This window comes from Bos indicus, chromosome 18 (genome assembly GCF_029378745.1).
Source record: "Bos indicus isolate NIAB-ARS_2022 breed Sahiwal x Tharparkar chromosome 18, NIAB-ARS_B.indTharparkar_mat_pri_1.0, whole genome shotgun sequence".
Classification (NCBI taxonomy): Eukaryota; Metazoa; Chordata; class Mammalia; order Artiodactyla; family Bovidae; genus Bos; species Bos indicus.
In genome coordinates, this window is record NC_091777.1 from 54,406,892 (window position 1) to 54,419,232 (window position 12,341).

At 53.4% G+C, this 12,341-nt stretch overlaps 1 protein-coding gene across 1 annotated transcript; it reads right to left on the reverse strand.

Annotated features, from left to right (window-relative positions):
* On the reverse strand, window positions 1-11,549 carry SLC1A5 (solute carrier family 1 member 5). The gene is made up of 8 exons (XM_019979924.2): window positions 10,344-11,549; window positions 7,983-8,025; window positions 7,482-7,529; window positions 6,490-6,656; window positions 3,511-3,744; window positions 2,614-2,808; window positions 2,333-2,467; window positions 1-873 (listed from the first exon to the last, which is right to left on the reverse strand). Exons 1-8 carry the CDS (start codon window positions 10,904-10,906, stop codon window positions 639-641), a joined length of 1,620 nt encoding a protein of 539 aa, XP_019835483.2. The 5' UTR covers window positions 10,907-11,549; the 3' UTR covers window positions 1-638.
* Between the last annotated feature and the right edge of the window lie 792 nt (window positions 11,550-12,341).

Genomic DNA, 12,341 nt, shown 5'->3' on the forward strand with positions numbered 1-12,341 from the left:
TAGACTACAAACTGACAGTTTTATTGTTATAAACATCCTCAGAGTAACAACGTGTTATGAGTCTCCCTTCAGTGTTCCCAAGGAGTGTTTCGTATTGTGGAGGGGACAGAGGGCCCGGGGACAGGGTGGGATGTACCGTGGAGAGTCACAGAACACACACACACACACACACACGCACACACACACACAGCCACAGCCACTAAAATAACCAGAAAAGGAGCCAGCAACCTGTCAGAACATCCTTGCTCTCAGAGAGCAGAATTTCCCATGATTCCCTATGCCCTGAGACAGGAAGGCCAGGCAGGCTGCCAGGATGGGGTGTGGAGGCCATGCTACTTCTCCGTCTTATATGGTTTCCTAGCCTTGGGTGGGGGCCAGGAGTTGAGGACTGGGCAGATTTGGAAACAGTCACACACACACACACACACACACACACACACACACTCATTCACACACAAGCAACATACACCCCAGCAGCGAGGCCTCCCGGATCTGACGACAGGGAGGGAAGCTGAGGCCCATGGCTCCCGAGTGTGTGGCCAGGGCCCTCCAAGAGGCCTTGTTTGTCCGTTCATCCATCCCCCATGATTCCAATGTCCAGAGCACCCCCATGGGGCAGGGAACGTCTCTGCAGGGATTCACATGACTGATTCCTTCTCACAGGTGTCAGCATCCCCAGCAGGTCCCGGGCAGCCTTTGAGGAGAGGGTTCCCCTCCTCGCCGGGGACCGGCAGCGCGGCCAGGGGCATCTCACTCTTCACCTGGATCAGCTCCGGCACGGAGTTGCAGTTCTCTGTGCGATCCAGGTAACTCTGGAGGAGTCCCGCCCCAAAGGCATCACCTTCCACGTTGAGGACGGTACAGGACCGGTCCCTGAAGGGGGAACAGTGACAGGGAAGTAAGTGGGAGGGGAGAGGTCAGGCCCCAGCCCCACCCCTCTCCCCCGAAATCTTCATAATCCCAAGTGCCCCGTCATGCAGTTCTCTGCTTTAGAACCTCAAAGATCTCCTCCATTCTCCCTGGATCCCCAGCGATCCTCCTTCCAGTAAAATACAAGATTCGTTCCTTCTGGAACCTCAAAAAGTCACCCCTCCCTTTCCTGGGGGCCCCAGAAGAGCCCTCAATGCCTCTTTCTCCTCCTGAAATACTACATTCTCCCTCAGGCCCCCTGAACTCCCTAGAACCCTAAGGATCTTCTTCCTTCCTCTTCTTAATACATTTTGTGTGGGTGTGTATGCTATTAAAAAAAATTGAGATCTAATTCAGATATCATAAAATTCACCCTTTAAAAGCATACAACTCAGTGGGTTTTAGTTTTTTTTCAGAGTTAGGCAATCACTACTATTTAATTCCAGATTATTTTCATCACGGCAGAAAGAAACCCTTGTATCCATTAAGCAATTTTTTCCCATTTCCTCCCACACCGCAGCCCTAGGCAACCGCTAATCTACTTTGTCTATACATCTGCTTCTTCTGAACAGTTCATATAAATGGAATCATATACAATGTGGTCCTTTGTGTCTGGTTTCTTTCACTTAGCATAATATTTTCAAGGGTCATATGTATGTTTTTATCACTGCTTCATTCCATTGTATTGCTGGGTAATATTCCATTGTATGGACATATGACACTTTGCTTATCCATTTATCAACTGATCAGTATTCGGTTTGTTTCCACCTGTTTGCTATTATGAATGGTGCTGCCATGAACAATCATGTACAAGTTTTTGTGGCCATGTTTTCAATTCTCTAGGGTTTAAACATAGGGGTGGTATTGCTAAGATACATGGTAACTCTCTAAGTTTTGAAACTAAACTGTCTTCTAATCTCTTAGGTTCTTAATACTTCATCATGATAGCTAACAATGATGTAGCACTTACTCTTCTAAGAAAGCTGTTTGTATTAAGTTATCTAATCCTTCAGGAGAAACTATTCTCATTTTACAGATGGAGAAACTGAGACACAAGGAGATTAAGTTTTTATGTGTGATAAAGTTTTTATGTGTAATAAAGTTTTTATGTGTAATATTATGTATAATAATCTTACACATCTTATGTCCAAGGTCATAATAGCCAGCAACAGCTGATCTGGGAGCCTGATTGAAGAGTCTACTCTATTAACTACCAGGGCATGCTACTTTTTTGGGGTTCCTGTTGGAACCCCAAAGATCCCTTCCTTCCCTCTGATTGGAATACTCTAGATCCCTTCCCCTTTCTTCTAGAATTCCTTCCTTCCTCTCCTCTTCTGCTCAGAGGCTATCAATGACCCTCTTGCTCATTCCCTTCCCCAGGAGTACGCCTGGGCAAACCCTGAAATCCCAAACCCACACTCACACTAGCCAGTCCACGGCCAAGATCAAGGAGATGTCGTGAACCGGCAGGTTGACCGCCTCGAGGATGATGGCCAGAGTGAGCACCCCTCCAGATGGGATGCCCGCCGCACCCACACTGGATGCTGTGGCCGTGACCCTAGGGGAGGAGAAGGGAGGTCACAAGAAGGTCCCTGGGTAGTGGGAGGAGCTGCGGGGGGGCGGCTGCTCTGCCCAGGTTTTCTCTGTTGTCAAGGGAGGAGTCAGGTGGGTCGGGGGTCCCTGCCGCAGCCACCCCACACTCACAGGATGGTGATAATCTTCACGAAGTCCAAGGACCGGTGGTTGAGCTGTGCAATGAACACTGCAGCCACACACTGGAAGAGGGCGGCACCGTCCATGTTGACCGTGGCACCGATGGGCAGAATGAAGCGGCTGATGTGTCTGGCCACTCCATTCTTCTCCTCCACACACTTCATCATCAGCGGCAGCGTGGCGGAGCTGCGAGGACCACAGATCAGAGTCATTGCTCGCTCCCTAGGCTGGGCCACTTGGGCCCCGCCCACCGCCCAAGCCACGCCCCTGACCAGCCCCTGGGTCAGGCCCCGCCCACAGCGCCTGCCGCCCCCTGCTTCCCACACCCCCAGACCTCCCAGCCCTCCATGCCCTTCTCTTCCCAGAGATAGAAGGCACTAGGGATCCCATAGAATGAAAGCACTCCAAAATAGAGTCCAGGACCCCCAGGGAGAGTACCGACCACTACTCGCCAAATACACATAAAGACTCATACCTAAATTCTGAGTGCTCGCTGACTCACACCCCTTCCCTCTACCTATAACAGACCTCGACTAGGCTGCTGTAGGGAGGTTTGGGTTTCTAGGGGACAGGGCCAGCAGATGGACAAACTACCCAGGAGGGGTGGAAGGAGATTTTGAGAGGTTGGATCCAGGGTCCTAGAGTCCCTCAAGGGCAGGCCTGGGGGCGGGGAGGGCTTCTCAGAAAGGGAGGAATAAATCTCCAAGACAGCAGTTTCTTAAGAAGAGGGGTTTTCCAGGACCTTATGAGAAACATACTGAAGCATTATGGCCTCTGAGCCAGATCCCATGTCCCACAAACAAAATTCTAGGGCTCTTTAGACATCAGATGCCCACTCCAGATCCCCTACTCTTAAAAACCCTGTCCTGGTCCGCTCCAAGGTCATACCTGGAGGAGGTCCCAAAGGCGGTGGCCAGCGGCGTCATGATGCCCCACAGGAAGCGGTAGGGGTTCTTACGGGCGAAGAGAAAGTAGATGAGGGGCAGTGTCAGGAGCCCATGGATGGCATGGCCGAGCAGGCAGCACAGGATGTATTTGCCGAGACTAGCAAAGAGCAGCCCCACGTTCTCCATCTCCACAATCTTGCCGGCCACCAGGAACAAGATTCCCACAGGGGCGTACCTAATTATCCAAGAGACAGATTGCCACCTCTAATCATGTGCTTACCCAGTGCCAGGCACTGTGCTGGGCACATCTCAGCCTTCCTCAAAGGAAGCGCCCACTGCATCGTGGGCTGATGTTTGGACACCTCCCCTGTCATCAGCCACTCTCTCCTCTTGAATATGGTGCTGCTGGGATGTAAAAGAAGTTTGGGTGGTTCCATCACCACTTGGAGTAGAGTCACCCACCAGAACTGCACTTAACACATGACCAGGAAAGAAACACCCACCATGCAAACCATTTACATTTTCTGGGGTTTGTTACAGCAGCTGACATGACTTAAACCAATATACTGTCTCTCCATGAAAAACAAGGATTGTGACTCATGTCTTAATGACAGCTCCCAGGTATGAAGCATTTATGATGTGCTGAGCCCTTGAAGAGGATGGAATCTTCACCACAACCCCATGAGGGAGCTTTTATTTTGAGACTCTTGCAGCTATCGTTGCATTAAGCAAAATCAAATCGGTCTATAAAACAGGGACCCATAATGCTACCAACTTCACAAGAACTATGGGAGGATTAAATGAGATGCCAGTTGAAATGAGTTGAAAGCTTTCTGTGCCCAATAAGTGAAGTCCATAGACTTCAGCTAGGCTTCCTTGGTGGCTCAGTGGTAAAGAAGTTGCCTGCCAATGCAGGAGAGTAGGTTCGATCCCTGGGTTGGGAAGATCCCCTGGAGAGGGAAATAGCAACCCACTCCAGTATTCTTGCCTGGGAAATGCCATGGGACAGAGAAGCCTGGAGGGCTACAGCTCATGGGGGTCTCAAGACTCCGACACGACTTGGCAACTAAATAACAATTAGACTTCAGCTGGGATTTATTCTAACTCCTGGAGCGAAGATCCCAGGGGTTGCTCGTGCCTCCCTGCCAGGAGGGCTCCCATCATCACCTCGACTGTCTGATCACTAAAGCTACTTGTTTTCAAACCCCTTTTCCTCTACTTTTAACATTTATTTGGCTGTGCTGAGAGTTAGTTGCAGCATGTGGACCTAGTTCCCTGACCAGGGATGGAACCCAGGGCTCCTGCATTGGAAGCGTGGAGTCTTAACCACTGGACCACTAGGGAGGTGCCCCCTTTCTCCTCTTTAGTAACAGAAGAAAAGCACCATTTCCCAGCCACCTGTGTACCACAGTTTGGCCAAATGCCTGAACTTTAGCCACTGGGATGCGCCCAGAAATTACACCATTACTTGACAAATATTAGCTAAGCTCATTTATTGTAGGCACGCTATGGGGCAGGCACTGACCCAAGAACTTTATACATATTAACTCACTCGTGCCCGGTACTATCGATTCCATTTTCCACATGGGCAAACTGAGGCATAGCAGGATAAATAACATGTCATAGGGCACAGAGCTGGGGAGTGGCAGCACCAGGATGGTAACTAGGCTATCCAGCTGCAGAGCCTACTCTGACCCAACCTCTGAGAGTTTTCTACTGGGTTTCCCAGGTGGCTCGGTGGTTAAAAAAAAAAAGAAAAAAAAAAAGACGCTTGCCAGTGCAGAAGACACAGGTTCCATCCCTGGGTCAGGAAGATCCCCTGGAGTAGGAAATGGCAACCCACTCCAGTATTCTTGCTTGGAAAAATCCCATGGACAGAGTTGCCTGGCAGGCTCCAGTCCATGGGGTTGCAAGGAGTCAGACACGACTGAGAACTAAACAACAAAACTGTTTCTATTAGTTCCAACAGCAGCTTTGTAGATGTCAGCTACACTGGAATCAAGGTCAGGGAGGGAGATTTAGTAAGAACACAGCAGCCCTAACCCACCTCCTGATTTCTTTTTTTTTTGGCCACGCTGCATGGCATGTGGGATTCTTGTTCCCCAACCAGGGACTGAACCCTCACCAGCCTGCATTGAAAGCACAGAGTCAACTACTGGACGGCCAGGGAAGTCCCCCACCTCCTGATGTCTGACCTTCTGATCTAGCATGGGTGCTAAGAATCCACATGACACCATGTGGAGACACGGGAGAGGGAGGTGGCAAGGGTGAAGCCAAAAGCCTCAGCATGTGTTTCTTTCCCTCATTATCTGAAGCCATTTAACAAAAGCTCATACATATTAATAATAATTGTAGCTGACATTAAGTGAATGCTCAGTAAGTGCAAGATGTTTACAACACTTTCTAAGTGCTTTACTTACGCCCCAGTCACTTGGTTCATCTTCATGATAACCCTATAAAGCAGGCACTATTCTCGATCACTGACTCAAAGGCAAACATCTGATGACACTGAAATCTGGAAAACTGAGATGCGTTAGCCAGGCCATGGCCACAGCGCGGCTGTCTTTTTGTCCCCTTCCAGTGCCAGGTCGCGCTAGTGGTAAAGAACCTGCCTGCAGGAGACATGAGACTCAGGTTTAATCCCTGGTTTGGGAAGATCCCCTGGAGGAGGGCATGGGAAGCCACTCCAGTATTCTTGCCTGGAGAATCCCCATGGACAGAGGAGCCTGGTGGGCTGCAGTCCAAAGGGTTGCAAAGAGTTGGACACGACTGAAGCGACTTAGCAGTAGAATCAAGAAGGTTCTGGGATCAGTCTTAGCTCTCATGGAATACAGCACTGTTGTCTTATAGATAAGGAAACTGAGGCACAGAGAGAGTAAGTCACTTGTCCAAAGTCACACAGCCAGGGAACAGTCAGTGCAAGATTTGAATCTAGATGATCTGGTTTGAAGGGACAGATGTCCCCACTCCCATCACTTACCACATGATCCAGGAGACCAGCACCATGGTGGCATCATTGAAGGAGTTGAAGAAGCGAATGAGCAGCTCTCCCTCGGGCCCCAACTTCCGCAGGGCCACACCAAAGATGATGGCAAACACCACCAGGCCCAGAATGTTCATACCCTCAACCTCGCCCCCAGTGGGCACCTTTGGGCAAGAACAGATGGGGTCAGGAGGGCCCATTTGGTCAACCTGCACAGGGACTGGGGGCCTGTCCTGAGCACTGCTGGGACCCAGCAGAGACAAGACCATTCCCCAGACCCCTTCCTCCAAAGGCTCATAGTCCAGGTCCAGGGACCACCCAGAGTGGGCAAGGGAGAACCCAAGGGAGTATGGGAACTGAGGAAGGCAGTGCTGCCAAACTCAGAGGAGAGGGATCAGGAGGACTTCCTGGAGGAGAGGGTGAAGACTTGGAGACTAGGGGTGAACAAGGTAAAGCAGGGAAGGGGTAGAAGGTTTTAGAGAGGTAACAATATGCAACAACCTAGAAATGACTCTAATCCAGGCATTCAAAGAAGAGAAAGAAGCTGGGGTAGAATCGGCTGGGCAGAGTCACAAGATGGGGCTGGGTGGGCGGAAGGGCAGGGCTGGGGCCTCACAGAGCCCCATGGACTATGGTGAGGAGCCTGGGCTTTCTTCCGAGGGCACTCAGGAGCAGGAAAGGGCTTTAGGTGGAAGAGAGGAGAGGTCAGGTTTGCGCTTTGGAAAGCCAGGCTGAAGCGGGGTGGGGGTAAGAATAACAACCCAGATCAGAGCATGGCTGTAGGGAGGAAGAAGGGCAAAATGGAGATTCCAGAAAGGCAGAAAAGACAGAAATTGGGGAGGGGCTTCAGAGAATTTAAAACAGACTGCACCCCAAACGCTAGAAGACCCAGAGGGCACACAAGACAGGGGTAAGAACAAAATGAAAAAATCCACAGCAATGGGCCACGGTGCAGCCCCTCACCCACCCCAACCCTTCCCACCTCTTACCTTCACCAGAGTGCCGTTGAACAATCTCTCCTTATAGGAGGTAGTGTACTGCAGGAGGGGTTGGGAAGAGTCAGGATCAATTGTCTTTGTCAGTTGTCATCGAGGCTCCCCCATCCAACCCTGGCTCTGTTAATACTCAAAGCCCACCCTAGGCATCCCTTATACTGATTTTGTTCCATCCCACCATCAACCCCACTGCAGTAGGACCATTCATACCCCCATTTTCCAGAGGTGGAAACTGTGAGGCTCACAGAGGTAAAGGCGCTTGCTCAGGGTCACCCAGCTAGAATTAGAACCCAGACGGGGCTCAGAACCCATATTCTCATGAGAGGCGTGGATGGGTTTCGTTCATAGGTCATCCAGGAGCCCCGCACTACGGCTATAAATAGGTAGGCATCTGTGTTTTTCCAGGTGCCACCCCAAATCCGGCATCCAGCAGCTGTGACTGCCTGTCTCCCTCCCTGTCCCCCCCAACCCCGAGGGACGCCCCCAAAGACTCACTGAGCGGAAGGCTGCAGATACCAGGTTGGAGGGGAAAATATTTCTGCAGAAAGAAACATGGGCGGGGTGGGGGGGGGTAGGGAGTATTAGATAAGGCAGGAGATCAGGGGGTATCAGGGTTACTGGGTTGGCTTCTTGGGGTGAAGGGAACCTTAGAGGCCCCATTTGTACCCAGACGTGGTCCCCAACCATGCCTCAGCCAGGTTCAGCCAGGTAGAGATGGACCTGGCCCTGCACATTTTTCCAGGGTGTGGGGAGTCTGAGCTGGACTCCTGGGGCCCCAGGAGACTAGTATTGTAGCCCCAAGGGAGTGTTGATTGAGACTGAGGAATGCCAGCTTCCCATGCCCTTCCCATGCCCGCCAGGCTACAGGGCCTGGGCTCCACCCCTGTAGCAGCCTCAATACCCGAGACATCTTGCATCAGCCACTTCCTCCTTCAGACCTGAGGAAGGGGTGGCCCTGGGGGATGCCTGGTGGCTTGCAGGGTGTGGGGAAGACCTGGGTGTGCTGGTGACAAAGTGACAAGGACTGCCTGTGCTGTCGTGAAGGCATCTTTGTTTATGCGGCCACTCTTGTGTAAGGGTGTCTGGGTGTGATTAAGGATACAGCAGCATGCATGAAACCCCATAGAGCGTGTGAGGGAGTCAGACAGCAGCCCCCTGTCTCTCAGGTTAAGACAAAAATAACAGCCAAGGCAACTATGGGCGTTGGACTAAGTGCTGTATATAAATCAACTCATTTCAGACTCCCAACAGCCCTTGGGGCGGGGCCCTATTATCCCCATTTGACAGGAAAGTAAACTGAAGCACTGACAGGTGAAGAAACTTGCAGGAGCAGCAGAGCTGGGATTTGAGCCCTGCTGGCTGGTTTCACAGTCCTAACTACTCGGCAACCTCAGATCCTCCCTTTCACCAAAGCCACGGGTACGCAGCTAGGGGTGGGGGTGGGGGGGCGCGGGTTAGTGTTTAGAGATGTGCGACCCTGAAGGTGTATGTGAGTGTCTATGTGCTCTCGAGCTGTGTTTAGGCAGGTTTCACATGTTGGTGTGATCGGCAGCATCAGTGAGTGGCTGTTTGTGCTAAAAAGGTGGCAGTGCCCAGTGTGTGTGACGATATAAGCCCATGTGTTGGTGAGATGGCACAGCCGTGTATCTGCGTGCCTGTGTCCAGCTGTGTGTCAGCTGCTTATAAAGCTGGATGGTTCTGAGATGTTCCAGGTCAGTTGTCGAGTGACTGGCCAAGTGTGCCTGGATCTGGCACAACACCAAAGCTTATACACAGAAAAACAGCCTTCAGGTGGCTTGCCTGTCAGCAGGTCAGCCTGTACTCAGCCAGGCCAGCCAGGGCTGGGTCGGGACGCTGCTATCTGCCTGACCCAGGAGGTGCCCACCCACGTTAACTTCTGGACACCCAGCCTTCCCCCAATATCAGCCTGTGTTGATGTCAAGAGGCCAGGGGGGAACCCTGTTCCATGACTCATCATTTCCTTCTGCCACTTCCAGGAAGTCCCCAACCAACCTGGAGACACTGAATCAGCAGCCCTCAGAGGCAAGGCCATGTGGACCCAGCCCGTCCGCCCTCCTTAAAAGGGAGAAGAGACATTCTTGAGGCGCAGGGAGCAAAAGCCCAAAGGAAAAGAATCTGCCCCCTCTCTGGGCAGCCTAGTGCCAGCGGAGGGCGGCTGGGGACTAGACAGAACAGGAAATGGGATGGTAAGGCTGCACAGGTGGCAGCATGCACGGTCCAGCACAGATGAACTAGGCGTGGAAGAGAGGCTCAGAAAAGGACCTGGCTTTGTCTGGGTGACACGTGGTGGGGGAACCACGTGCGTAGAGGGCCTGGTTGGGGGGGGGTCCTCTCCAATCTCCTCAAGTCCTTCAGGGCCCCCTGATGCAGGGCTCCCAAACTTTTATCCGGACAGGGGACTTAAATCTTTATCCAGAAATCTCATCCTGGGGCCCTCCAACACTCAAAGATTCCCTTCCAATATCCCCTCAGCATCCTCCCCCTTCACAGCAGAGGTCCCCCTAGGCACCCCCCCAACACACCCTCCCCACCACCCCGGCTGCCAAGCATCACTCCTAAAACTTTCATGCCTATCACTCTCCTGTGGGGTCCCCTTTATGTACCCAAGCTCTCACATTTAGAAACCTCCAGGACTGCGTCTTCACCCTCCCTATCCTGACCCTCCCCAGAGCCCCCCCAACTATCCCACCCCATTTTTCCTGAGGCCCTGGGGATGTCCCGGGCCTCCCACCCCAGGACCCCAAACCCCTCTTCCGTCCACGTGGCGACTCCCCTTCCCACCAGGCTGAAGCACCCCTATCCCCCACCCCTCCACCAGGTAGGGCGGGCTCTGACCTCACAAGATCCAGGAACGAATCGAGCACCTCCTTGCTGGGGGCCTCTTCCACCGGGGCCCCGACCGAGGTGTTGATGGCGGCGAAGGCGGCGCCCGGCTGCAGCGCGAGCGCCAAGCCCACGCCGAGCGCCGACGCTAGCAGTGTGGTGACAAGGAAAAAGAGCAGCGCCCAGGCGCCAAGGCGCCCGAGCGCGCTCGGATCCAGGCTGGCGGCGCCGCCGATCAAGCTGCACACCACCAGCGGCAAGATGATCATCTTTAACAGGCGCAGCAGCAGCTCTCCCGGAAAGGAGAAGGCTTCCAGGCGCGCGGGGCCCAGGGCGAACGCGCCGCCGGCTCCCGAGACCCCCAGCCCCAGCGCCACGCCGGCCACCACGGCCACTACCGTCAGCAGCACCAGCAAGTTGGCGCGAAGGCAGCGACGCACCTGATCCCCGGAACCGCAACGGCCGCCTTTTAACGAGCCTACGTCCTCTATGGGGACCAACATCGAGACACCGTTGGCGGTGGGTTCCGCCGCCGCGTACCCTTTGGGGTCTCCCTTAGGCGGATCGGCCACCATGATGAACGCCGCTGGGGTTCCTTTAGCGCCTGCAAGTTGGGAGCGCTTGGGGTTCCTTCTCAGGACGCTGACGTTCCTTAAAACTTTAACAGAGTCCGGAGGCTAGAACTTTCAAGAATTCTTTGCAGTTGTGAGTTCACAGCGCTCAAGTTCCTTGGCTCTTAGAAGCTGAAATGTTTGAGAGTCCCTTGGCTGGGCGCTGGGGTTCCTCTGTTCTCTGTCTGTGTCCGGCGCTGAAAGCTGGGAGGTGGGAGCGCTGGCGTTCTTGACCGTAGGGGTTAGGAATACGGGAGGTTCTCGAAATGGGACCCTGGGGTCCTCGGCTCCGGAAGTGTTGAAGACGTCCGGGCGGCGGAGGTCTTCAAGAGACTAGGTCCTGGTGGCTCAGATCCGGGACGCCTGGATCCGGGAGGCGGGAACCTGGCGGTTGGCGGGGTCCTGGAAACAGAGGGCTGGGGAGTCTGAGTCTGGGGGCCAGAAGACGGAGCTCCGGGAAGAGAGGGGGCCAGGTTCTTGGGTCCAAGAGGGGAGATTCAAGCCCCGGGGTGCCGAAGGCGGCGGCCCGAGACCCCAGGAGTAAACAGCTGCTAGCCTACACCAAACCTCCCGAGCGCGCCGCGTGGCTCTGAGTGGCTTTAGCGGAAGCTGGCGGGATTTAGAATCCTCGGGCAAGGCGGGAGAGAGCGGGGGACCAGCGCGCCGCTGCCGATTGGCTCTCGCGCTTATAGGGCGGGACTTAGGACCGGGGTGGGGCCAAGGCACCCCGAGGGAAGGCTAAATAACAGAGTTTGTTTTCAGGGGCGGGGTCCGGATGGGGCGTGGAGAGTCCGCAGGGGCGGGGCGTTGGAAGGAGGTTTGTTTTTCCCGCCAAAGGCTAGGATTGGGGGCTTTAAATCACAAAAGTCCGTGAAGCCAAATCATCTAGAAAGTGCCCGGTGATCCGCGGGGGGCTTATCGTGTAAATCTGTTTAGCTCCTTCCACCCTAAGTTCCGGTTTTTTGTTCCTCGATGTCAAAGTAAAATACAGATCCCTCACGTGAATGATGTTAATAATTTTCAGAATAAAGGTTCTCAGTTCAGAGCCCCACACGTGTCGATTAATGGCAGAATCGATGCGTTTGAACTGTGGTGCTGGAGAAGACTCTTGCGAGTCCCTTGGACTGCAAGGAGATCCAACCAGTCCATACTAAAGGAGACCAGTCCTGGGTGTTCATTGGAAGGACTGATGCTGAGGCTGAAACTCCAATATTTTGGCCACCTCATGCGAAGAGTTGACTCATTGGAAAAGACCCTGATGCAGGGAGGGATTGGAGGCAGGAGGAGAAGGGGACGACAGAGGATGAGATGGCTGGATGGCATCACTGACTCGATGGACGGGAGTTTGAGTGAACTCCGGAAGTTGGTGATGGACAGGGAGGCCTGGCGTGCTGCGATT

What these genes read in the sequence shown, in the direction of transcription:
- SLC1A5 (XM_019979924.2), bottom strand. Translation starts at nt 10,906, where the DNA reads ATGGTGGCCGATCCGCCTAAGGGAGACCCCAAAGGGTACGCGGCGGCG. An exon ending in TATCTGCAGCCTTCCGCTCA is followed by an intron (nt 7,530 to 7,982) that starts GTGAGTCTTTGG and finishes CCCCTCCTGCAG; the next exon opens with TACACTACCTCCTATAAGGA. An exon ending in GTGAAGATTATCACCATCCT is followed by an intron (nt 2,468 to 2,613) that starts GTGAGTGTGGGG and finishes CTCCTCCCCTAG; the next exon opens with GGTCACGGCCACAGCATCCA.